General features: G+C 33.0%; 1 protein-coding gene across 1 annotated transcript; it reads left to right on the forward strand.

Annotated features, from left to right (window-relative positions):
* The first annotated feature begins 417 nt into the window (after positions 1–417).
* LOC129067079 (dnaJ homolog subfamily C member 24-like) lies at positions 418–780 on the forward strand. The gene has a single exon (XM_054568805.1). It carries the CDS (start codon positions 418–420, stop codon positions 778–780), a length of 363 nt encoding a protein of 120 aa, XP_054424780.1.
* Positions 781–2,104: the final 1,324 nt, after the last annotated feature.

Here is a 2,104-nt window from a genome sequence, read left to right on the forward strand (position 1 = left end):
CACAATTAGCTATTGTTTTACTATCCATATTTAACCCGTTTTGATCTATGTGGTCTCATTTTAGAAAAAAAAAGATGTCATCTCCTCTAAAGCAAAAAGTCCAAATTCTTTCTTTCCCCCTATACAAAGAATATCATGAAATCTTGGCTCTAGTGTCAGGTTTTCCATTAACTTTCTGATCTTGAGAGAACTACTTATTGGCTATGGACTTCCATTTTCTTAACTACAGTAAAAAAAAAAAAGAAACCATGATTTCTAAAGCCTTTGCATCTGTAAAAATTCATTTTTTCTATAATCTATTATGTATTATTTGCTGAGACTATGTAAAAAAATCACATGCTGACCACTTGTAAGGAGTCCATCCCCAAGCCTCTAAGAAGTTTGCTGATCTGAGAAGGCCCACTTCTTGTTCAATGGATGCAGGCATTTGAGCGGATACGAAAAAAGGGTTGGTACAGCACTCTGGGTGCATACCCATCTGCAAGTATGTCAGACCTAAAACAAAAGTATCAAAAACTCATATTAATGTATCATCCAGATAAACAAAATGAAGATATGCCAGCAGGAACAGCGGAGAAATGTATACAGAAGTTCATTGAAATTGAAATGGCATGGAAAATTCTAGGGAATGAAGAGACAAAAAAAGAGTATGGTCTGCAGCAGCATGAAGGTGATCTAAGAAATATGAGACCAGGAGATACTCTAGTATACCTTGAAGAAATATCTTGGAACAAAGATGATCACTCTTTTTCTCTGAGTTGCTGTTATGGTGGACAATAGAGTGTTTCCAAAGGTGAAGCAGAAGAAGTTACCCTAATTTCTTATGATATTTGTTCACTAGTTACAGAACTGCTTCATCGTAGCTGAAATTGTTCACTAAGTGCACTTCTTTAACTGTATATTCAGGAATGTAGAAGAGAGGCCATTCCATTCAAGCAACAGTATTAAGCTGACCAAGAAAAGATTCCTCTTTTTTTATTTGTCAGCTTTATTATTTGCAAAGATAATATGCAAAGTCTATCCCAGAATAGCAAAAAAATTAATTTAGCTCTTTATATGTATTTATAATTTATATTTACAGACCACAAAAAGGGATTTGAATTATAAATTCTATTTAGCAAATTCCTATTTGAGAAGTTTATTATTGCTTTGTTTATTTAAAGAAGCATGTCTTCTCTTTTAATGGATCACAATATCATCATATGCCTTTATGGTTACTTTATGTTTCTGAGGTAACATGATATTTCTAGCTGTCAAAGTTATAGGCCTATTGTACAAACTGTCTCAAAATTTCAGGTCATTAGAGTTAAATTAGAATCATTGTGCATAGCATGTGAGCCTGCTTCTCCCATTGTGAAGCCTGAATATGGACATTCATAAGGTGATTACAAAGTGAACAAAGAAAGCAGAGTAAAAACTGTAGAAGGGAGGGTAGCTTTGGAGTCAGAAGACTTGACTTCAGCCCTGGCACTGTGTTTTCAAATTCTTCACGTGGCTACATTAAAGGGGGTGAGCTTCTACAACACTGCCATCTTCAACTTTAAATATTATTTAGGAAGTGGTAGCTTTAGATCTGACACAGGTATATTACTTTCCTTCTTATTTCAGGGTACAAAGATATGGTATCAATACCTATATTTGGAGATTAGGGACTATTGCATTACTACTATAATGAGATGGATTTTTATAATGTATTATTCATTATTGATTACGGTGGACTCTGAAGATTATATTTTTCTACACATTTAATAGTCTATGTATAGTATAAGTCAGAACTCACTTAAAACTGATTTAAAAAGGAATCCTTTCTGGGCTTGCTGAAACTTTCTTTATTTCAAATGAGTGAGCAAAACTTGTGACTTAACAGCTTTTTATTAGGTTGAACTCTTTGTATTTATTGTTGGTTTGGACTTAGAAGACTAGTTTCCTACTCTAACGTATAAGTGTAGCTAAAGTATAGAGCATATTCATAAGGAGATTACTTTTCATTATACCTATAATACTAAAAATTCAAAAATGAGGTTGTCATCCAGGTTTCTCCCTAAAAATATTTTTACATCTATCATAAAATTTAGATGATTTATTTTGGCTTACTTTTATTCAT

Source organism: Pteronotus mesoamericanus, unplaced genomic scaffold (assembly GCF_021234165.1).
Source record: "Pteronotus mesoamericanus isolate MK-2021 breed Mesoamerican mustached bat unplaced genomic scaffold, CSHL_Meso_final contig_20, whole genome shotgun sequence".
NCBI classification, from domain to species: domain Eukaryota; kingdom Metazoa; phylum Chordata; class Mammalia; order Chiroptera; family Mormoopidae; genus Pteronotus; species Pteronotus mesoamericanus.